This window comes from Ictidomys tridecemlineatus, chromosome 11 (genome assembly GCF_052094955.1).
Source record: "Ictidomys tridecemlineatus isolate mIctTri1 chromosome 11, mIctTri1.hap1, whole genome shotgun sequence".
In the NCBI taxonomy this organism is placed as follows: domain Eukaryota; kingdom Metazoa; phylum Chordata; class Mammalia; order Rodentia; family Sciuridae; genus Ictidomys; species Ictidomys tridecemlineatus.
This window is the reverse complement of record NC_135487.1, coordinates 49482079-49504978: the sequence shown is the minus strand read 5'-3', so window position 1 is coordinate 49504978 and position 22900 is coordinate 49482079. Positions and strand designations below refer to the sequence as shown.

At 41.7% G+C, this 22900-nt stretch overlaps 1 protein-coding gene across 1 annotated transcript in view; it reads right to left on the bottom strand.

Moving 5' to 3' along the window:
- Nucleotides 1–22900, bottom strand: part of Pgm1 (phosphoglucomutase 1) — a 60397-nt gene that overhangs the window by 5359 nt on the left and 32138 nt on the right. Inside the window, exons 2-9 of the mRNA XM_005337716.5 lie at nt 20266–20428; nt 19795–19941; nt 18099–18224; nt 16179–16369; nt 14755–14909; nt 11773–11888; nt 3535–3670; nt 1111–1294 (exon numbers count right to left, since the gene is read on the bottom strand). Of these exons, the coding sequence (XP_005337773.1) occupies nt 1111–1294; nt 3535–3670; nt 11773–11888; nt 14755–14909; nt 16179–16369; nt 18099–18224; nt 19795–19941; nt 20266–20428 (1218 nt within the window). The remainder of the gene's footprint in view (nt 1–1110; nt 1295–3534; nt 3671–11772; nt 11889–14754; nt 14910–16178; nt 16370–18098; nt 18225–19794; nt 19942–20265; nt 20429–22900) is intronic.

The window sequence follows — 22900 nt, the reverse complement described above, 5'->3', positions numbered from 1 at the left end:
GAAACATACCAGCATTAGTCTTCTTCCCCCAGTTTCAACTTGAAATTTCTAAGTTCTTTTCACTTGATTGCAGAAGCTATACTTACTTCAGAACACTTTTGCTCCTACCTAGTCTTCCACCTAAATGCTTAGGTTTTCTAATTTTACAACATGGTGCTGATGCCTCCTTCCTCACATGGTGCAGAGAGCAGCCCCCACCTATGCTGAGGCCTCCCGCCTCACCTCTGCTCCCCTCCTTCCTCTCTGGAGATGCTGGATACAGAGCAGAGTTGGGACCTACTTTCCCAAGCTTCCCTTGCAAAGGACCAGGCCAAAACTCTGGGTCTATCGAGAAAAAAGCTAAATAGGAAGTTATAACAGAATCCTCATCCTCTCCTTATTATCTCTGCTTCTGAGTTCCCAAAGATGACTCAAATCTATGACTATAATAGACCATAGACCCAGAGGTGAGAAGAGTCTGGTCCCTGAATGTTTGTGAGAGGCTAGGAGAAGGCCCGAGCAGCCTGCAGCTTTGGTACTAGCACACAAGGGAACCTAACAATTCTGTCAGCACCCGGGATGATCTGGGCTCCCAACTGTGGTGTCCTGCTACACAATGCTGTGTCAGGCAAGCTGCAGACACCATTACTTAACATTTCTACATCCAGGGATACCATATTTAGAAAGGCATATTCTAAATATGCCATATTTAAGATTTAGTACATATGAAAGAAACATGTATAGCAATGCCACCCTTCTATTGTCATTCTGCTATAATCTCTAGAGAGAAAAGAGGGGGGTTGATATCTAAGGTGATGATTTTGTTTAGGTTCTAAGGCTTCTTTCTGCACATACCTTCAATTTGACACCTTGCATGTAATTCCAGAAGGTGTAAAAGTCCTTCTGGCCTGTAAACTAAGAATCCCAGAATGAGGGTAGAGGGGACTGCAGAACCAGGGTAAAAAGCATTCTCCCTACAAGTGCACCTGAGAGCCACACAGAACTCGGTAGAAAACTGGTCGAGAACAGACACCCCAGAAAAACAGGACAGCAAAGGGCCATGGACATTTTTCTCCTGAGGCTTCAGAAATGATGCTCTGGGGACCCTCTAGCACATAAGTCTGCTCCTACCTGATTTCTTGAAATGCTTCCGTCCACCGGGTCACTATATTCAAAGTTATCAGCTTTCTCCACAGTGTAGACTTTGTCATTCGCAGAGAACTGCTTTCCCACAAAGGAGCGGTCAAACATCAGGGTCTCCAGGTCCTTCATCATCTTGTTGGCGCCTTCCGCTTCTACCTCCTCGTAATCATACCTGGGAGATCACGGAGTTGACTTCAGAATCACACCCAGGTGCATCAATGCTGTCTTTGTCATTGGCCTTCCCCACGCCCAGAGCCATCTGACTTCAGAGGAAGCTGCAGAACTATAAACTTTTCATCATTGGGGATGAAAAAAAGGGTCTGGAGGATTTCAGGGAAGGGGTGGGGGCTTCTGTTCGGGCAGAAAATGGGTCTTGGCTCTTCTACAGAATCAAGCACCAACATGCTTCAAAGGCTTTGAAGAGATACAATCTGACATTGAATCACCACATCCCAAGGAGGTGGAATCAAAGCTGATACTTCTAGGGTTGGAGATATAGCTTAGTTGGCATTGTTGGCAGAGTGCTTGCCTTGAATGCACAAGGCCCTGGGTTCAATCCCCAGCACCACAAAAAAGAAAAAGCTGTTATCTCCAGAGAACTCCACATAAAGGAGCACATGACTCCGGGCACTTCTGTTCCAAGCTCCCAGAGCCCTTTTAGGGTGGGAACTGCCTAAGCCAGCTGGAGTTTGGCTAAGGAGGATTCCAGTCTCAACAGGAGCTTCCAAAAGCAAGACCAGGATTTCACCCAGCAGATGAAGGGGCCAAACCAAACTCTTCACATCTGATATGCCACCCCGCTTCTAGAGGAAATGGATTCTGCTCTACAGTGTTTTGGATTCACTCTGACAGAGAAGGCCTGGTGTGGATGCAGCAGGGCCAAGAAAAGAAAAGTGAACCAGAAATAAAATTCTGTGACAATTATTTTTCCTTCAAGACTTGTTCCCTTTCTTAGGAAATTAAAGACTCTTGCAGGTGGCTTCTCTCAACCTACTGGCACACACCCTCTTGAGAGAGTTACTTTTTAAAGGCTCAAGAGAGCCAAGTCTATATTTATTTGCAATCGTGAAACAAATATAAGATGTGCAAGATGACACCTCTGAGACATGAGAAATACTGGGGAGTAAAAGCCAACCTATTCTGGCTCCTGGATTCCATGAATCAAGGACCAAACAGTTCCCTTAATCTTGAAGTCAGATCTTTGACCCAGTTAAAATGATGAAGATCAAGAAATTATAACCAGGTGTTTGTGCTTTATGTCTGTGACCTTTGGGCATCCAAGGAAAATGTTTTATGAATCCTAGGCACAGAGGGCAGAATGAAAGCAATAATCTGGGCTTTGCAATCAGAATGAGCTGTGATCCAGACTGCACAATGCTTGGCCCGTTGCCCCATCTCTCTGAATTTCAGTTGCCTTATCAATAACTGTTTTGAGGCACTCACACACAATGCATTTAATAAATGGAGGGTACAATGGAGTCAAAACTAATCATAAAAGCAAATTCTGAGGACTTGATTTGTAATACTTGGTTAGCAGTTACATTTGATAATAAAAATTGCTAAAATAGTTTTTATATGGCAATTTCTAATTAATTCAAGAGTGGCTCTTTCCCTAAACAACTGCTCCTACTCTTCTTCCACTCTGGCTTTTCACTAGCTCATTCATTTATTTGTTCAAAACATATTTATGCAGTGTCTAATATGAACTAAGTGTTGGAGGATACCATGGGGCACAAAAACAGACATGGCCCTGTTTTTGTTTTGTTTTGGGATTGGGGATTGAACACAGGGGTGCTCTACCACTAAGTTACATCCTCAGCCCTTTTTGGTTTTGAGACAGGATTTACAAACTCCTCCAGAATTTACAAAACACCTTCAGGTTCCTATTTCACATAATCCTTTCAATTGCCGGATCATTATTCCCATTCCTACAGATGAGGAAACTGAGTAGAGAAAGAAGTTAAGTGACTTCCCAATTTAGTAATGGCCAGAAATAAAATTCAAATACATGCTTCTAAATCCATATCCAATGTCATTATGTGTCCAGCCAATGGGGACATTTCAAAATGCTTATAAAGTATTTATTCTTTTGATTATGTTAGCTAATTTTTTTTTTTTTAGCCCTGACCTTATGACTGAAACAGAAGTTGACTTCTTTTGATTTATTTACTTTTTAAATCCCTAACTGGGCTGGGGATATAGCTCAGTTGGTAGAGTGCTTGCCTCGCATACATAAGGCGCTGGCTTCAATCCCCAGCACAATAAAAACAAAAACAAGAACAAAAAACCCAACTGGTAGAAACCATATGAACTAGAATTTTATTACCATTTAGGACAGACATTGTATGCCTGAGAATTACCTCTGCCCAGTTCCTTTACCCTAGCTGGGAGCCCAGCCAGGCTATGCTTTACCTGGTGAAGAAGTTCCGGCCATACTTTTGCCAATGATCTTTGAGAATGTCCTCCACGCTCTGTTTGCGGGTGGCTAGGATGGATAGCCAGGCGAGGACAGCCCACAGTCCATCTTTCTCACGGATATGGTCCGAACCTGGCAGGGCAGAGCAAGCTGCTATGAGAAATGTGACTTCTCCAAAATACTGGGAAATAAATTCAACAGTGAGCACTTAGATCTAACAAAAAAAAAGTCATGAAATTTACCTGGGAACTTGAGTACATGGAGGGAATTACACATACATTAAAGAAACATAATACTGATAAAAAGTCAATGCTTCCCAAAGTAATTTAGAAATGTACGGGAAATGTCAATAAAAATGACAGTGTGATAATCTGGTAGAACTTGATAGATCTATCACAAACTAGTAATGTCAGAGGACAAAAATAAATCTTAAACAGCAAAAACATAATCACTACTACAAATTTTTTTTATACATCTTGGTGATAAATATGTAAATTCAGTATTCATAAAGAGAAACAACTGACGTATTTATGTACTTAAAAATTCCCATTTCTATACAGCAATACTACCACAGATAAAATTAAAAGGCCATTGACACATTTTAAAAAGTAAACACATTCACATTTTTTAATTGTTTAAGGTAGATGTTTAAATACATTCAATATAGGAAACCATTCTTATGTATTAGGAGGTATAGTGGCACAGTTCTGTAATCCTACCTACTGGGGACGCTGAGGCAGGGATGAGGACAAATTCAGGGCCAGCAGGGGCAGAATGCTCGTCTAGCATGTACAAAATGCTCGTCTAGCACGAACAAGGTCCTGGAATCAATTCCCAGTACAGAAAAAAAAAAAAAAACCAATCTTAAATATTAATAAAAGAAAAGCAATATCTCAAATGAAAATGGTATACCAAGGGTATACCAGGCAATTCGCCAAAAAATAAATACAGGTAATGAATTAACATAGTAAAAAGCTGGCACTAATTTCAAGAAAGGAAATTGAAGGTAAAACCACAATAAGAGAATGCTACTTGCTTGACAAATGGTTACAGATTTTAAAAGTTAGAACACCTCGTATCGGGGGAGGCATAAGGGAACTGGGACTCTATCACGAAGCTGACAGGAGTGTAGACTTGTAGGAACCTTCTGGAAAGCAATTTGGCAGAAAGTATTCAAGCCTTAAAGGTAGGTCTGCTCATGGATCTAGTAACTTTCTCTCTCTAGAATGTCTTCCTTTTGCCAATAAGGGCTGGTTAAATTAACAGTGACACATCTGTCTCCTGCTAAAATCTTTACCAAAATTAAGAAACTGAGTCTTTGGATGTTCCTGTCTGCATGGAGACCCTTTCCCAAGAACCTGATGTGGGGCAGAAGTCTCATTTTCAGTCTTTTAAACCCCTCATTCTAAAACCAAAACAAAATACAGATTACATTGAGCTCTGTTTTCCGACTAGGACTCTACACAATCCCTCTACAATCATGCTTTGCATATTGTCACATATCTTGGAACTCTTTATGTACCTTCTTGCTCTACTTGGCCACCCATTGGGCCTCATCATCCTTAGGGCTGACAGACTATCTAGCTCAATGCTGGCCATGTCACAAGCATATGGTTGTTTCTTTCCTTCTCTTCATCCTTTTAATATCATCTCTTCTTCAAGATTAGCTCCCAGCTTCCCTAGGGAGCTATGAGCACTTTGTCTTCCATCTCTTACAGCAACCTACACAAAACTGCTGGGGAGGTGCCATCCTCCCTGGGCCCCAATCATGTCCTCTCCACTAACCATGTGCTTCTTAGAGGCATCTGTTATTTCTCTTTGTAACCAAGTCTGATGATTAGCTTAAAACATGGAAATGGCAGATAACTAATTGCAAAGGAGGACATGATGGAATGAATCAATACATTAGTTCATCTACTCCAACATTTTCTCTCTTTTTGGTCCATAAAAATATACAATTCTTCCTTTCAAAAATTTTTCTCTTCAATGGGGTAACACTTTTAGAAGTAATAGTCCTTAGAAACTGGATGCTGGCAAAATTAGAGACAGAAGGCAGGATTTGTAGTGCTATATATAAAAAGTTTTGGAAATGTTTACCCAATTTTATCATCTGAAGACTTTTATTTGCCTTTACTGCTATTTTAAGAAACCAAAAAGTTAGCTTTCTGCCTCTTTCAGCTTTTGCAAATGATGATATGTTTTGGCAACAGTTCATCCTGAGGAGCAGGATTCTGGCGGCTTCCGCAATATATTGGGAATTCATGACAGCAGTATACAGCTTGGAATTATTTGTGCTCCACTGGATGTTTTCTTCCTTTAAAATATCTTTTAAGTTAAAAATAATATAAAAATTGTATGTTTTAATTTCTTCTTGCTTTGGATAGATCTAAAGCATAGAGGTAATATTTCTTACTCTAAATAAGGAATCTGGCTTTTTATTTTATGTGTAAATAAAATAAAATCTAAAAAATCTTTCCCAATTCTGACCAAATTATTCAGATTACTAAATCACACACCTGGTATTATCAATGAAATACCTGCCTTCAATAACATAAACATTCTATTCAATTTGCAGGATCCTCAGTTTCTCTGGAAATTCTGATTCATTTCAGAGATTCACATCTTGGATGTGTCAAAACTCTAGATAATTCAATTAATACTGAGGAAGCCTGAGAAATTTCATTTCCTGATGAATAATAACAGTTTGTTAGTATGAAAAAAAAAAGCCAATGGAGAATCCATGCGTTTCTAAACTGCTTTTACAGTTGTGGCTCCAGAGAAATTATTTTATCCTTAAAAAACAAAAACCTGAATCTGAGACTTGCTGTTATTTAGAAGCTATTTGAATTTGGACAAGTCACTTAGCTTTCCTGAGCCTCAGTATTGTCAACTGCAAAATGAGGGTAATGCTAACTTCTAACATAACTGTAAGAAACTACGGTGATGAAGAAGTAGAGATATTTTGTAAACTAGAAAGTACTATATGAAATGCAATATACCATTATGAAAAAAAGAAAAATAAACTTTTAGGGAAAAGTAATATATTTTCCACTGACATTATTAAGCTTTCAACAATAATAATCCTTAAATGTACATACTGGAGAAGAAAATGGAAAAATAAAATCCAACACAGTTTTTTTTCCCTCCTTTTTTATACCCCCAAGATGAACATGAATTAACTTGTATCATTATGTTTTCATTTTAAAAAGTAAAGGAAGCCAAGCTCACTTAAGTGTGAGAAAAAGGTAAACACTGCTCTGCTGGGCCCAGCAGGCGTGAAGGTAACCCTGGGTTTTGCTGTGGGTCTCTTCATTCTTGCTCCAGCTCAGGGACCCATGGAGTGCATGGGAGTTCTGCCCCTTCAGCATCTTCAAACACCTGTCACTTCACTTCGGCCTAATCAGCACCTTGTGGTAAGTACAAATGGCTCAGTCAGGGCACAATCTGGGTCTCAGCCAAGAAAAATGTCAACCCTTGCTAAGGGAGCCAAGAGCTAACAGCTAGGGGATCAGGTTACATCCACCAACATGGGCATCTCAGGGGCTGCCCTGGCGTCTGCCCTGACCAACTGACAGCATGGAAGGGGCCACTAAAATACAGCTATAGGGAGTTCTCTGAAAGTACCAGCATCTGTCTGTCTCTCCCTCTGTTCATTTTTTTTAAAACCTTTTATCTATCTATCTACCTACCTACCTATCTATCTATCTATCTATTTTTATGTGGTGCTGAGGATCGAACCCAGTGCCTCACATATGTGAGGTAAGTGCTCTGCCACTGAGCCACAATTCCAGCCCCTCCCTCTGTTTATTTTTATCTCTTCCACATTCCCCTGAACACACTGCTCTCTCTGCCTGGAAATTTCCACCCCACATACCCATATTAGCTTGGCTAATATCTCTAGCAACTTTCAACTTACCCTCATCCAGGATGCTGCCCTTACTCTGCTCTGTGATGCTGTCATCCTGTGACCATACCACCCGCCCCCCGACTATGTGTTGCACTCGTAGCTGGTGCTAGGCCCCCAGTCAGCTCTCAAGAGGGGTTTCCCCAGGATGGCCAGACCCCAGCGGGACTGGCTGGGGAGCTCAGTAGACCTGTTCTGCCCACAGTCTTGTCCTCTTTACCTTCCACTGCTCAAAAAACCTCACTAGCAAGAGATGGTAAGTGCACCGGAGGCCTTCTCAGTCACTCCAGCCACCAGCAGGCTGTCCCCAGGAGCTCCCAGGCCCTCCACTCAGCAACTCCTGCAATGCGTCTCTGGAGCTTTGCTTTCTCTCCATAAGGCTCCCTGGTGGGAGGTAGTGAATGGCCGATGGGCTGCAACTACATCTTAACACAAACTTCATCTTACACTCTACCAATATGAATCTGTGTGATTCAAGTACCAAGATGAATCAGGTAAGCCTCTTGCCCTCAGAGATGAACAAAGATACATAGATAAGGAGACAGATCTGCAGGTATCAGGAAAACACTGACAGATGATTTGTGGTTCCAGCCTTACATGACTAAATGAGTTAGTTATGACTAGGGCATAAGCTTCATTCTCCTGGGCTACTCTGGGATATTGCCAGACCTGGGATGCTGAAATCTTCCCCTGGGGGCTTTACCTATGAAGAACTCAAAAGCCAGGTAAGTCAAAATGGGCAGAGACAGAAAACCTGATCCCCTACACCACAGAACAAAGTCAGGCACCCCGAGTACAAAGCTCCCAGACACTTGATGTGTCACCTCCTTTCATTTTACACATTTGTGATTACCTGGCCAAAGTCAGTCTTCCTTTCCTGATGGAAATGCTCACTGTCCTGTCCCCAGAGCTTAAAAAAGCATCCATTTTTTCAAGTTGTCACTTGTGTATGATACATTATCACTTAAAGATGGGACAAGGAAAAATATTGCTAACCTGTAGATCTGAACAGATGATAACATACTGGCACATCTCCAAGTGATACCAAGTTCATCTTTGACCAGATTTCCTCTCTCTCTTTCCCAAGCCCCCCATTTTCCTGAAAAAGGGTTTAAAAAGTAGTGACCTTCTATACTATTCAGTAATTTACTTTCAATTTCCTAACAAGGCCATGGTGAGACAGAACTGACACTCTACACTCTGCCCTCCCTATCACTATCATGTGCATCACTATCCAGTCAGGAGGAGGAAACAGCACAGTACCATGAGATCAGCCCAAAACAACAGGTCCATCTGTGTAGGGCTGCCCCTCATTTCTGACTCCCTATTGAAAAACACATTTATCCCTGATGTATATAATGCTGATGTCTGAGGAGGAGTCCCAGCTTCTGCAGTTATGATAATCATGCCAGAAAGTTGCTGTTTCTCCATCATAAGCAGACTGGTGAGTATTTGGTAATGTTAGTTATACAGTATTATAGGCTTGTTCTCTAAATGCTAGTGGTTTGTTTTACTTGGTGAGCCAGTTCTTCTGAAGTCAGTCTCCTCTGCACCTCTTTGCAAGAAGACCTTTTCTTTTTATGGGAGCTCATTTCTTCCAGCAAAGACCTTAGGGTTCCCGACCCTGGATTCTAGAGCAGGAGTGGTGCTGAATGAGAGAGCCCCATTGCAAGAGGTGAGGTGAGGACCTCCAAGGAGGTGGGTGCTTAATCAGGAAAACACTGACGGGTGACTTGTGGTTCCAGCCTTACAAGGGAAATTACATCAAATGACTTTTAAAATTCTTTCCTTCCAGGGTGGAGTTATGGCTCAGTGGTAGAGCACTTGCCCAGCAAGTGTGAGGCACTGGGTTTAATTCTCAGCACCCATATAAATAAGTGAATAAAATAAAGGTCCTTCAACATCTAAAACAATATTTTAAAAAATTATTTCCTTCCAACAGCAAGATTCTGTTTGTCAAAATGGAAGGTGCCAAGGGAAATATGCTCATTCATTCACTCAACAAGCATTTACAGTGCACCCATTCTATGCTGGGTTCCACAGGAGGCTTTTAGGACACAATAATGAATAAGACATAGAGACCCCTGTCCTCATGGAACTTATAATCTAGTGGAGGCAACAGACATGATTAATCAAAGTATCATAAATAATTGTAAAATCCCAGCCACAACAAGTTCAACAAAGGATAGGCACGTAGTGCAAAAAGAACAAGTAATCGGGGAACTTGGCCCACTCTGGAAGGTCAAGGAGGCTTTCCTGAGAAATTGCTTCTGCTGTTACTCAGAAAACTACAGAAATAAAGCACCTTGCATTCAATTAAACTATAGAATATTTCAAAGCTTATATAACACCCACCCTGGGAAACTCTGTAAAGGCATTGTTGGAATCATTCACCAGCAAGGACCATGGCAGGTGGACACCAACACTTCTATAATGCAGATCAGAAGTTTAATTAACTTGGCTGAAGCAAGATGGGCGGCCTGGAGAACACAGACCTTGGAGCTGCTGCTAGTTCTTGAAGTCCTACTATGCAAGACAGAGCAGCTCCTGGTGTTTTGTCCTCAGGCCTGTACCCACCCAACAAAGAGGCTCCTGTTTACTTCTGGGGCTCTTGCCCAAAGCTTCCCATATGGGCCGGTGGGATAAGACATTACTGGATGTACTACTCAATAAATAGGTAGATAAGGTAAAAAGATATTGTGGGTAATTTTGGATAAAACTGTATTAACAAGAATCTTTACGGTGGAATGTTCTGGAACATTCAAATGTAAATATCATTGTGAATATTCAAGTTAGAGAGGTAGATTGGTAGTCTTTGTTGACCCCTAGAAACCTCTCATAAAACTATCAATCTTCCACAATCACACACTCTTGGAAACCAGATTTTAGATTTCTCTCTTTTCACCAGGTTCAGCACTGATATAGGTACATGGGGGCAGGAAACTACAGGGTTACAATAGACTGTAACTTGCCTCCAAAGACATCTTTATCTATAGAGAAGAATAACAGAGGCCAAGTCTGCACTGGATAACACTGGGAGAATTTCACAGGCAAAGACCACCTCACTGGACATTCATATATATAGTATCTCAAGGAATAACATGGCACCACCTACACTATAAGAAATAGTAAAGGACTAAGCAGTAGTTTTTTATTCTTTGGTTGAAGACTTAAAACTATCCGAAATAATCTAACATTCTTTGTGGACATTGCTCAACCCACAAAATTATTTATCTTTGTTAATACTTTCCAATTTTATCAAGTCAATTCATTGCCCAAGAGTACTGCCACTCTCCCAAGGATATTAAATTGCTTAGAACTTTGTGTAAACATGCATCAAATCTACAGGCTCATCCATCCGACCTAGTATCTGAAACTGTAGGGGAAAAAAAAGGAAATCAGTACTCTGTTCTGTTTAATGTAACATGAATTGAACTTCTTTTCTAACACATGCCCACAGTGTGTACTACAGGACCAGGAAGATCAGTTCCTTTACTTCAAAATGTTGGGTAGAAAGAATGGAAGAGATGTAGCATGTTGAGTACCTGGCAACCTGATTGGAGACCAACACATAGGCAAGGGCCACATGCCTCAACAGGTGTTTGGAAAAGAGAGATTGATACAGGTAGGATGGGGTACTAGGGAGGAGGTACGAGTTCAGTTCAATACTAGGACAGGCAGAGAGAAAGACAGCCAGTACATAAAGTGGGGTCTAAAGCTCTTGGATCACCCCCAGAGTATACCCAATCACACTACTTCACCATGCTACAATTTACACACATACCCTCGTGCACAAGGATGTATTTTTAATTTCCTTATTACCTACCAAATTAGTTTCACCCTAATGGTCTCCCTTAATTTAGCCTTGATAATTCATAACTTGTAGCCATAGAAAACGTGGGTCTTTGAATGAGAAAGACTTAATGCTGTGCTGAGACTTCTTAAATAAAAACGAAAAACTGACTCACTTCACCATATTTCTTCCCAGAAACAAAAACACTTAGGAAGGTTTCTTTGGCCACTGAATGAAAAAAAAAATATGTTTATCACTGTTTAATCCCTGTAGACTCAATGACCATGCCGCCAAGGAAGCCCCCAGACTTCCTGTCTCAGTGGACGTGATCCTCTGAAAGTAAAATTAGCCATCCTGCAAAAATGTGCTCACGGCTTTTCCAATGTGTATACTCCATCAGGCTGTTATAAATAAATTGCTTCTTGATTTAGGACACATCAGCTCCTGTTGCTATTTCAGGGCTGTCCTAGCAGTCTAAACTTTCACTGGAGGTGGCAGTTGTGGGGAAGAAAATGCTAGCGCAGGACTGCAACTTACCAGTGCCAAAGCTCTCCTCCCCACAAAGGGACAGTTTGCTTGCATCCATCAAATTCCCAAAAAACTTCCAGCCAGTTGGGGTCTCGTACAAAGCGATCTTTGTGGCGTTAGCCACCCTTCAAAGGCATGAAATCAAAGTTACATCACAGCAGGACTGTGAGCAGGGCCGGGTGAGGGTGGAAAAGAGCAACCGTTATTGTAATCAAGGGTCCCATTTAGCATTGCTCAGAGGTATACATAATTCTAAGATTGGTGGAAAATCATAAGAGAAAACTTGGGCACAATGGGCTATTCTATAAGGATTCAGAGGAAGGGGGAGAAGAGGAAGAAGAAAGAATTAATTCAGAGCACACTTTAATAGTTTTAAAGAAGCAATAGCAATAAAATAGGTAGGGCTGTTTTAGGGGCCATTTAAACCCAGGTGTCTTGGTTAAAGGTTGCCATCTATAATCACTTTGTAAAGAACAAAAGAATAATGTTTTGATGCGTTATAATCACAGAATCATAAATATTGGGTTTAGTAGGCCAGCATTTTACAGAGGAGGGAAAAGGATTCAGACGAGACCAAGATCACACAGGCAAGATGATGACAGCCCAGCTTTGAGCTTCTCAGTAATGGTCTTTTTTGTTTTGGTACTGGGAATTGAACCCAGGGATACTGTACCACTGAGCTACATCCCCAGACCTTTATATTTTTGAGATAAGGTCTTGCTAAGTTTGCTGAGGGCCTCAGGGCCTCAATAAGTTGCCGAGACTGGCCTTGAACTTGAGATTCTCTTGCCTTAACCTCTTGAATTGCTAGATTTACAGGCATGTGCCTCAGGCCCAGCTAGGGGACTCCCATTTCCACCAGCTTCACCCACTTTGTCAGTGCCCCTCTTCCTTCTCAAACACATCCTTTACTCTTCCTTATATATTTTTAGAGTACTTAAAAACCTTTGAGTGGGGCTGGGGGTCTAGCTCAGTTGTTAGCATATGTAAGATGCTCTGCATTCAATTTTCAGCATCAAAAATAGATACATAGGGCTGTGGTTGTGGCTCAGTGGTAGAGTACTGGCATAGCACGTGCAAGGCACTGGATTTGATCCTCAACACCACATAAAAATAAATAAATAAAATAAAGGTATTGTGTCTAACTACAACATACATACACACACACACACACACACACACACACACACACACACACACACACACACAATAAAATCTCTAAGTGAAAGTCCTTATTACTTTGAGTAAAATGTTACCTGGTAAGTTTCAGCACCATTTCAGTGAGATTTGCTTTTGGAAATGCTCACCTATTCCTACCAAAGCAATGGCATGCCTGGATTCTAACATTTGAAGAAAATCAAATACATGATTTTTGAAAACTATGAAAGTATAATAAAGTTTTATTTGGGTAACAAGATGTTTTAATAGCAAATCTGTGTGTAAATTATCAATTTTTTAGAAAATTGAAATTTGATTGTCTCTGGATGACACAGAAGGTATTTCATTCAGGGTCTGGTCAGCTAGCATGATAATGTGACCAAAAACCAGCTCTTGACTCCATGTGCAGCATCCAGTGGCAGAAGCAATGGGCCTCACCCTTGCTCTAAATTAGTAGGATGCTGGACAAGACTGCTAACTCCTCTTGACTTCCGGCTTTCTCTTCTTTATAGTAAGGGTGGCTGTGAGGATCAACTGAGAGAGAAAGTGTAAAAAGCCCTTTATAAACTATCAATTGCTAGCCGGATATTAGTCCTTAGTTTCTTGCTGGCTGAAGTAAAGTCACCACAGATTCCATAGCTATCTCCTCTCTCACAGGAACCTATTGCAGAGCCCCATAGTAGGAGGCAGGGGGCTCTGGGCTCATTCCTGACTCAGTCATTCACTATCTGGGTGAGCCTAAGTGAGTTGCAAGCTGCCTTAACTTCTTTGCCCTTTTGTCTTCCATCTGTAAAATGGGTCACACATAGCATTTATCTCATGGGGTTGGTTTGGGAATTAAGTGACTTAAAATATGTAAAGCATTTAGTTTCTAGGATGTGGTAATAGTCCTTGAAGATTAACTGTTATTATAACAGCCTAATTTATACATTCTACTTTCCTCCCTGGCCTTGACCTTTTATTCATTCATTCATTCTCTACTATCATTCATTCAAAAAGATTTCCTGGGCACCTGACAAGTTCTACTAATATTTTCCCTAGCCCTCACTTGTTATTTATTACTTTTTATTTTTCAATTGTTTTACATGTGGTCTCATAAGCTACTTTAAAATGTTCATCTAATGAAGTGATACATAATAAGTAAACAAATATATAGAAGCAAGTCTGAGCTATCAAAGGTTTATTGTCACTGATTTCTTTCTATCACATAAACTTGATTTTTTTTTCTATTTTACCTATTTGGGCTTTCTGTTTTAGATTTTGGACAAATAAAGAATTGCTGTATGTCTAAGTGCATGAGCAATCTTGTTGTGTTGAAACTGTAAAATTATTTAGAATTGCTCTTTCACTCCATGCACATTGCTAAAAGCAAATGATCTTGAGTGCAGCAAAAGTGCCATCCATCCATGCATTCAGGCATTAGCATTTAAGCATTCATACATTTTTTTAAAAAATGGTGTGTGTGTGTGTGTGTGTGTGTGTGTGTGTCCTATTATATGTCAGGAACCCTATGGTCAGGCAGAGTCCAAGACAGTGAATAAGACAAGTCCTTTCTCTGCAAATGTATAGAGCCTAGCCAGGCAGCCAAACAAGCAAGGTGGCTATCAGAACCCAGTGTGGTAAGTACCGGGTGGAGGAAGGGCAGGTGCTAAGGGAGCTCAGAATGGAGGGGGAGTAATCCTGAAAACACATCCCCTATTCCCTCATATGAGAAACAACTAAGCACAGATGGATACAATGGAAGGGGAAGAAAACTGTTCCAGGCACAGCATAGGGGATGGGGAAGCCCAGGATGACCCCAGACTGGAGAGCTGTGGGAATGGGGAGACCTACCGGTCCAGGGCACCACTCGTGGGCATGCTGCGTGCAAAGCCGCGGACCCCAGTCTGCTGGAAATACGGAATGCTGAAGATGTTGGCAGCAATGACAGCCACAGAGTCTGAAGGGTTCACAAAAAACCCATGCTTGCCCAGAATCATGTTTCGATCCTTTGGAAGAAGGGAGATTCAAAGGAAGACCTTTTAATCAAACTACCAAAGCCATCAAACTATCTTTCAAGGAAGTCTTATATAATTTAAAACTGATATATTTATCCATAATGGGATTTAAACACTGGGTTTTATTTTTAATGAATTTGTACAGTACCAATGGGACAAAGGCACCTCCATGCCCAAAAGCTAAAAACATTTTCAATTGAAGTAGAAGCACAAATTCTTTGTGAGCGAAATTCTCTATTCTCCCTGCAGGGGCCAGCATACTTTAACCTCTAGACCTTTCCCAAACTCTGGAACCAATCACTCCTCTCCCTGCGGAGAGGAGAAAACACATGAGAGAGGAAATGTTGGCTGTTTACACAGTTTGATAGGTCACCAGGCATCCTTTGAGAAACAAAGGCAGATTTCTTCAAGGAAGTCCCACGATTTGGTATGGAACCCAACAAAATATGCTGTCACCTTCACTGCCCCTGGGTGCCTGATAGACAATGCCACTCAATTATCTGAGAGTGGAGGAAAACCCCCAACATCGGAAAGACGTACCGAAAGGAAACATCTGCTATGAACCCCTTTCATTTCCCCAAATACTTATAGGAGAAATGTTATTTTTCAGGAAACAATGACTTCTAGCTGCTTCAGCAAAACAACAACAAAAATAAAATTTCAACTTAATAAACATGCACAGTACCTACTATTTGTGAGATGCCAGGGTTACAAACCTAAGACACATTTACTCTTTGTCATTATGTGGTCACCAATGTAAAAAAAACATTTTATTTCTAAAATTTTTAATGCTTGGAGAAAAAATAAAATGCTAATTCTCTCAATTTAGCCTTTATACAGGCTATAAAATCATAGTTTCATCATTTAGCTAATGTGAATGAATGAATAGGTATAAGCCCAAAACTTTTTCTAGTGATTAATAATTAGTCAGCTGCTAGCTGAGGACAGGAGCCTACCTTACAGCAGTATCTAGAATTGATGCAGTTCATGAAGTACCAGTCATTACATCATAACCCAAACCTCTACTCTTAGTAAATATGAATGAATGTGTGAAACTAAAGGCATGGGTTATGTTTCAAGACTTTTATTTCGTTCCATTAGGGTCTTCTAGTAATTTAGTTCTGACCTCAAGTCAGATGAAGGATCCTTGGCAGTCCCTCAGCAGTCTCCTGGGGCCTGGCGGAAGCAGCCCACTTTCCACCCATCTGCAGGATCAGGCCTGGCCTGCATCAGAATTCATGGAAAGGCACTTGTACCTACCCCATCTCCATCGAAGGCAGCCCCAAAGTCATGCTCTCCAGACTTCATGGTCTCCACCAGGTCAGCTGCATAGGTGAGGTTGGGGTCAGGGTGGTGGCCTCCAAAATCCTCCAGGGGAACACAGTTTACTGCTGAGTTTGCTGGGGCACCAAGTTCTTCACAGAGGATCTTCTTTACATATGGCCCCACAACTATATAAAGCATAAAAGTATAAAGGATCAGAAAAAAACGGATGAAAGCATGTGGAAATGGGAAGGCAAGCAGGGTGGAAGAAGAACGGCATGAGCAACAGTGACAAGGTGCAAACTGGGGCTAATGCAGAGATACCTCTGACTAGACAGAAGGTTCTAGAAAAAGGAGTAATGAGAGATTAGGGTGGAAAGGTGGAGATAGTTCACAAGAAAAGTATGGGAAAGGGAAGGGAGCTACTCATCTTGAAGGCCCTACCATGCACCTGAGCCAGGTGCTTCTCAAATGTTTTCTCATTTAGTTCTTCAGAAAAGGTGGCGCAGCTTAGTGCTTAAAAGCCCACGCTCTGGGATCACACTGTCTGGGTTCAAATCTCAGTTTTGCTAATCACTGTACAACTTTGGAAAAGTTACCTAATCTCTCTGTGCCTCTCCCATCTGTAGCATGAGGATGATAACGGCAACAACCTCACAGGGTTGAAGCCAGGATTGCGTGAGTTAATAGACAGGAGCTCTGAGAACAGAGCATGTACGTTGTCAATGTTTATATTATGATTGTCATCTCCAAGGTATAGATAAGAAAACGGAGGAAATGAAGACATTTGCCCAAACTTACACAGCCAGAAGTGGGAGCTGGGACCCAGGGCTCTTACATCAGTACTCTAGCAAGCTACAAACAAACAAAAACCAGTAACAGCAGACATCAAGGGAAACCGGCCACGTATTTACAGTGGTATTTCATATAACAAGTCTTAATGCAGTTTGTCGAATGGTTTGCTGAAAATGAAAGAATCCTTTCCCATTAAGAAGAAAGTAGGCTCATTCTGTGGGACTCCTGTGGGCTGGCAAGGACCCCAGGGGAGAAGTTCCAGGCCCACCAGGTGGTTTTCTCACTGTGGTTTGCAGGGTAGCACAGTCCCAGAACAGCACCCCTGAGCAAAGGCAGAAAGTCTTGCCCAACCCGGCAGCAAATGCATGGATTGCACACACAGGAGAATCCTTGCCACTCAGAGAGTCTAAAGTTTTAAATGACTGCAAAACACATAGATAAGTTAAGTGCTAAGGAATTCTTACATTCTCACACGTGGTTCTGGTTCACAATCATGGTGGCTGTAACTACTGGCCTGGTCACACAACCCACAGAGCAAGAAGAGAGGAGACACACATCCTGTTTTTCCTAAATTTAATCCCCAGCTTGCTCTTGCCCTCTCCTAAGACAAGGAGCATGTCAGGGCAGGAGAGAGGAGGTGTGAGGCTCTGGAGCATGTTTACATCCAGCAAATGGCCACCCCCTCAGAAACAGGGGTGTGTGTAGGAAGAATCTTCTGAAGGGCAGGAAGAGTGCACAGCAGCAGGTGCATGTGATTCAAAACCCGAGGCTCAATGTGGAAGCACTGACCTTCACACAGGCTTACCATCAGGAATGTCTCTACTATTCTGGGTGCCTATGATTAGATTTTTATCTCTGTGAATATTGCTCTGAAATGGTTACAAAATAACTCCATTTAAAAACTGTCTGAGGATTAGAACAAATAATTTTTAAAAAATTTTTTTTAAAAAAACTGAGGGCTGGGATGTTGATCAGTGGGGGAGCATGTACCTAGCATGCCTGAGTACCTGGGTTCAATCCCCAGCATCACAATAATAGAAAGAGGCAGGGGAGGGGTGGAGAAAAAAAAAGAAACAAAGAAAGAAAGGAAGGAGGAATAATGGAAGAGACAAGAGTCCATACCTCCATGCATGGCATCTATACGGATCTTTAGTCGGTTTGGACCAGAAAGAAGTTCTTTCAGTGCGTTGAAATCAAAGATGTTTCTCAGCATTGTGGCATAAGCTTCCACTGAATCTACAATTTCCACTGTGTGGACAAGCAACATTAAAAGATGGGAGAATAAAACACATTTAGAAATATGCTTTGAAATGATTATATTGCTACGAACCTGAAATAACCATTTTAAAAGGACAATTACTAAGCAGCTCCAATATGACAGGGCTGTTAAATGATATCTTACCCAATACTAATAATTTTCCTCAGAGGTAAATGTTATTAGTCCTATTTTATAGATGAGGAAAGTCTGAAAGGTTAAGGAACCTGCCACCCAGCTGGGACAGGCACACACAGGTTGGCAGCTCTCCCATGCTGCTTCCCCAAGCAGCCTATGATGGGTGTATTTTGGTGTCATGGATAACAGAAAATATAATGCCTATTTTTCTTTTCTTTTTCTGTAGATCCATTATCATTAAGACTTAATAGTAAAACATAATGCCTATTTTTTCTTTTCTTTTCTTTTCTTTTTTCAGGCCCTAATGGTAAAAAGCATGAAAAAAAAAAACAAAACAGTCCTTTAATGAATCACTTTTCACACGTATAGTCAATGGAATAAAAGCTGTAAAGGAACTTAGTGGTTATTTTATTTTCAGGAAATTTTCAATACATGAAGAGTTTAAGAGACTATTTCTGGTGTTTTTTGAACCCCAAGAATGTCATGGAGATGTACCAAAGTGTCATTTTAGCTTCATTAGGATATACCTGTTAGCTCTAGATGGGTAGGTTACAAAAAAAAAAAAAAATGGGGCAGGGATTGTGGTTCAGCGGTAGAGCACTCCCCTAGCACGAGTGGGACCTGGGTTCGATCCTCAGCACCACATAAAAATAAAGGCATTGTGTTGTGTCCATCTATAAAAAAGATTCTCTCTCTCTCTCTCTCTCAAAAAAAAAAATGCACTCCATAAAGTCGCAGTTAAGAGGAAAGAATACACACGAGGGCAAAGTCAAAATGCAGGTCTCACTGCCACCCATCTCATCCTCATTCTATTAATATGAATAAGTTTATAAACATTTATTCTGTCAGTTATTGCCACACCTTGGCATTCAACAACAAAATGTTAACCACTGCTGCCTCTGCAGTTTCAATGCAGTCCAAATGACCTAACTAACTTTATTGAATATTAGGATGCGGGGGGATTGAAAACCTAAACTTAAGAATCATTCATATCTGAGTTTGAATGCAGGTTTTACTATTCACTGACCACGTGACCTTGAGCCTGTTGCTTAGCCTCTTCTCTCAGTTTTTGTTTCCTCCTCTGTCAATAGTGAATGCAGTCGGTGCTGCCCTCACAGGACTACAGGGAGAATAAGATGGGATAGTGAATGCAAAGAGCTTGCTTGGCACATAATAAGAGTTCAATCAAAGTTAGCCATGAATGTAATATTATAGGTCTTCTAGTGAAGGGGCAGAAACTGAGGCCTGGAGAGTTAGTTTCTAACACCAGACGGATCGTAACAGGCAGGGCCCAGAGACCTCAGGTCTCTAGACCCCCAGACTCAATCTTTCCAAAGCTGAAAACCCAACTGAATAAAATCTTGAAAGGAAAAACTGCTCAGTTGGAAACAGGAGAGAGGAGGAATGGGAGGAAAGTAAACATGCCTGTGAAGGGCTTGAACTTGTTTTCCAGGTCAAACTGCTGCTTGCCCAGAACACCAAGGTCCACTTTCAGATCAGGGCAAATTGCATACTCTTCGATTGTCTTGCTGATTTGGAAAATTTTATCAGTTATTGCTTCTGGAGCAGGACCTGCAAATCCAACAGCAAACAGTGGATCATTTTGTGCTGTTCGCATGAAAATAACAAGGACCAAAGTGCAGCTGTTCCTCTTCACTAACGCATTTACCATCGCATCACTTAGACAGCAAAGTATCAGAATTGTTCTAAAAGACAACCTCATGCATGGCTCATCATATCCAGGCCCAGCAAATAAGAAGCATCTCTCCAAACCTAAGGAGCTAAACACCCCTCCCTGCAAAGGACGAGAACCGAACCCTTTCCTTGTAAGCTTCAGGAATTGGTTTACCCCACTGACTACAAAATCATCTGTTCTCAAAATGACAGCAAACTTACCTCCATTAGAAATATTAAATTTGATTCCAAAATCTCCATTGGGTCCTCCTGGGTTGTGGCTAGCTGTCAGAATGATCCCACCAATGGCTTTGATTTTTCTAATGATGCAGGATACAGCAGGGGTGGAGAGGATTCCGTTCTGTCCAATAACCAATCGACCAATCTAGAAGAAATCCAGAACACGTACCTTAGCATCCATAAATCCACAGCTACCACATGAAAACACCAGAGCAACAGGAAGATGGACAAAGAAAATATTTTATTGGACCAGAAAAGATCTTAATGACAGCTCAGCTGTCTCCACCATATTACTGAAATAGAATTGGCACTGTGGAACAAAGCCATTCCTTTTGTCTACAAAGCTTTGGGGACTTTGTGGTTTTTGAATAGCGTGTAGTCTTGGGTGCTATAAGGCCTTCTGGCAAAAAACAAAAACAAAACAAAAAAATAGTATATTTCTAATAGAGCTTTTCCAAATCAGCCTCATTACGTGGATACACTGCAGAGTCCACATCTTTATTTAACTTAGTCATACTGTCAGTCCCCAACGGGAGAAAGGATATAGGTTCACCAGTTAAAAGGATTCTACCCAAAGAGAAGGCTTTTGTAATGTAAAATTCTTAAAAAGTAAAAAGAGCCAACTTTATGTCAAGAATAGTAGGAAATGGATCTCATAAATTTACCTTGCCCAGCAAGCTGGGATTTTTCATGTGGTGTACCTGGGTCACCTCCTGGGCCTAAGACAGGAATGCTGGAGAGATTACTGACTAAACCAGCCAGAACCATCACAGGGCAACTGCTGGGCCTTTTGTTGTATTCTCAACTCACCTTCCTGTATTCCTCATAGATGACACCGGCCTAGCTCTCCAGTGTTTTTCTGGACAGTTAGCTTGGCCACCCCCCCATCCCTCCCACCCCAACACAGGTCACTGAAAACTCGACCATCTAGGACCCACCCCTCCCCCACAACCAAACACCTTCCAGGAAGCACCTGGCTCATCTCCCTCGCCTCTGGTCTCTCCATGTCCACCTCGGAACAAATTTTTTTTCATTTGTTTTTTTGGTACTGAGAATTGAACCTAGGGCGCTCTATCCCTGAGCTATCCATCTCCCTACGCCTTTTTTATTTTCTATTTTGAGTAAGGGTCTCCTAAGTTGCCCAAGCTGGCCTCAAACTTTTGAGTTTGAGTAGCTGGGGTTGTGGGCTCTGAACAAATTTTCTTGCAGTGACCCTAACGTTTTGGTTACATTCTGCCTCCCCCGGGGAACGGTGAGCACCAGGATAAGTGCTGCCAGTAGACTCCTTTCTAGGCTGCGGAAACTGCGGGTGGTATGGTCAACACTGCTGGTCATTCCTGGGCCGCGGCGTTCTCTCCGCACCTCTCGAGGCACCTTGAGTCCATGCTCACATCTGCTCTTCCCATGTACCATACACAGCAGACCCTGCCTGTTCCCTCTCTCCCACCCATCCAACACCAACGGTAAGAGGCACAGATGGAAAGGGGCCACGGCAGATGCTGGGAAAGAGGACAAGGCCACGCAGCAAGTGTGTCACGGCAGAGAAGGCACTGAAGCCTCCTCACTCCATACAGTGGGAGGAGTGACATCTCACCCTTCCAGGAGTTTCCTCCTGTGGCTGTAATGAGCATAAAAGTCTAGAGTTGGGCACTTCCTGAATTTCTATTAGAGGAGCTTAGGGGTGGCAATTTAATCAGCCACAGTGGCTGGTGGCGTTATCCGAAAATTGTCTTTGCGCATCAAGCACACTAACTTAGATCTTGTATATATTTGATGTGAAAGGAGAGGCTCATGAATATTAAGCTATCCCACCCAAGTCACCCCTTAATTCTACCATTCTTTGGTGAGAACTGTAGTAAGCAATAGTCCCAGGCTGAGGGGATAATGCCTCGAGGTAAGAGTAATAAGGAGAGACAGAGGCAAGGAAAATCCACAGTCACCCCACCCTTTTTCCCTGGCTTAAGAAGGGGTACATCTAGTCAAAGCACAGAATATCACACCTCAATCTCACATAGGGACGATATGTTCCATGACTGTCTTTTCCTTAAAGATGCCTGAACCATCATAACAGGTTTTTTTTTTTTTTTTTTTGGTACCGGAGATTGAAATCGGGGGCAATCAACAATTGAGCCACATGCCCAGCCCTATTTTGTATTTTATTTAGAGACAGGGTCTTACTGAGTTGCTTAGAGCTTCATTGTTGCCGAGGCTGGCTTTGAACTTGCGATCTTCATGCCTCAGCTTCCTGAGCCACTGGGATTACAGGTGTGCACCACCATGCCCGGCTCACCATGGTAACAACTCTTAATCCAAACTCCCAAGCCTCTCTCTCACCTGAACCTCCCTTCTTCTACTAGGCTGAGACCATCCCAACTACTCAGGACCACCTAGTTTAATTTTCTAACCATAATTCTGTACCCCTCTCTTCAAAAACCCTTCCCTGTACTATATGATCCAAAAAAATCCACTTCTAAGTATATCCCTGAAGAATTAAAACCAATGAATACATGAACAATGAAACTCTACATCACGTATAATCACAAGAATGGGATCTAATTAGAATAAGTTATACTCCATGTATGTATAATATGTCAAAATATACCCTACTCTCATGAAT